At 32.2% G+C, this 1,672-nt stretch overlaps 1 protein-coding gene across 1 annotated transcript in view; it reads left to right on the top strand.

Annotated features, from left to right (window-relative positions):
- The window catches only part of LOC123007726, a 39,192-nt gene that overhangs the window by 6,039 nt on the left and 31,481 nt on the right, over nucleotides 1–1,672 (top strand). The window contains exons 4-5 of the mRNA XM_044403144.1: nucleotides 791–934; nucleotides 987–1,280. Of these exons, the coding sequence (XP_044259079.1) occupies nucleotides 791–934; nucleotides 987–1,280 (438 nt within the window). The remainder of the gene's footprint in view (nucleotides 1–790; nucleotides 935–986; nucleotides 1,281–1,672) is intronic.

Genomic DNA, 1,672 nt, shown 5'->3' with positions numbered 1-1,672 from the left:
TTTTCTTCTGAAATAAAGCAATTTTTGCTATTTTTAAACCAATTTTCCTTCCAGTTTCAATTACATTTTTTTCCACTAGTTTTTTTTTCTTCTCCAACATTCCTTCTTTTAGTTTCTTTTTATATTTTCTTTTTATTAAAACATTTGTTGAAGCTTCGGAGGTCAATGGAGTAGTTTTTCATTTCCTCACTAATATTTTCGGGATTAGGATTGGAATTTTTGTTTTTTTAAGTTTAACCCAAAAAGGTTGTCAAAACACTGTCATTTTAGTGATGATTTTAGTTATTTCTTTATTTTCTTAATTTAGATTTTCTCTTTTAACAATCTTACTTCTTCCTTTTTTGGTCAAATATTCTCTTTCTGATTGATTCTAAATAGTTTTTTCCTACGACCCTAAAAGTAAGTTTGTCCATCCTATTTTTTTTTTTAATTTTTACCTCCATCTGTCAAAATTATAATAAAATAGTATATTTTAGAAGTGTCTTCTTGAATCAAAGTATTTTAACACAATAATGGCTTGAATTAGAATTTTTGTCTAAAACAAAGCAATTTTTGCTATTTTCAATTGAATTTTGCCCGATTTTAAGACATAATTAATTCTAAATTAATGTATTTTATAAAAATAATTTCTTCAATCCCAATTGTAGGCTGAAATGAAGCAATTTGTGCTATTTCTAATCGATTTGGCTCAATTTTAAGCCGGAAATCAAAGTAATAATAGCTTGAAAAAGACTTTTCTTTCAAAATAACGCAATTTAACTATTTTCAAACTAATTTCGCTTTTAAAAAGATGTCCGACTTCGGCGTTTCGCTGCGACTACGGGGCTTGCATCACCGCCGACCTGGAATGCGACGGAAAACCCGACTGTCGCGACGGCTCCGACGAGAAAACCCCCAATTGCAAAATCATCGATGACACGTCCCCAAAATGCAAGTAAATTATTCCTGAAATTGTCCGAAACTTTTCAGAAACGCACGCGTTTCAGGAGCAATGAATTTCGATGCAGTTCAGGCGAATGCATCGATGAGGATAATAAATGCGACGGAATTGCACAATGTTCGGACCGTTCGGATGAAATAAAGGCAACTTGTTGGAATTTGAAGTGTCCGAATTACAGTTACAAGTGCAAATATGGGGCGTGTGTTAATGGGAACGCCCAGTGTAATGGGCAAATCGAGTGCCAGGATGGGTCCGATGAGGACCCCAATATTTGCAAAAACACCACCGTGGGGCCCGTCCCCACGCCGGCGCCGCCGCCAGCACCCCGGCCCGGGGCAAAGTAAGTATATTACTATTACTAATTATATAGGGTGACCCAGCAAATTGATAAAGTCCATTATTTACCGTTAAATATTAAATTTTTTTAAAAATTTCACACAATTGATTAAAAGTAATCTAGTACGTCGTCTGAAATTAGTTTCAATTATACAGCATGACCCAATAATAAGTTATAATACAAACTTGTGTTTTTTTAATGAAACATTAATTTTTTTTTTAATTTTTGAATTTAGCTTTTACTTTCAATATTTTTAAGTCAAATTTTTACTTAGTTGACGAAAACATGCTTTTTTAAAAATTTATTACACAAAAAGTTAAGACAGCAAGAAAAAACGTTTTTTTCTACTGTAAAAAAATGTAGAAGTTCGTTAAAAGTTTATATTATATTAAAAT

This window comes from Tribolium madens, unplaced genomic scaffold, assembly GCF_015345945.1.
Source record: "Tribolium madens isolate multiple individuals breed KSU strain unplaced genomic scaffold, Tmad_KSU_1.1 Scaffold_3;HRSCAF=73;Tcas5.2_LG2, whole genome shotgun sequence".
Lineage (NCBI taxonomy): Eukaryota > Metazoa > Arthropoda > Insecta > Coleoptera > Tenebrionidae > Tribolium > Tribolium madens.
Note: the sequence above shows the minus strand (reverse complement) of the source record. Positions and strands in the feature narration are given on the sequence as shown.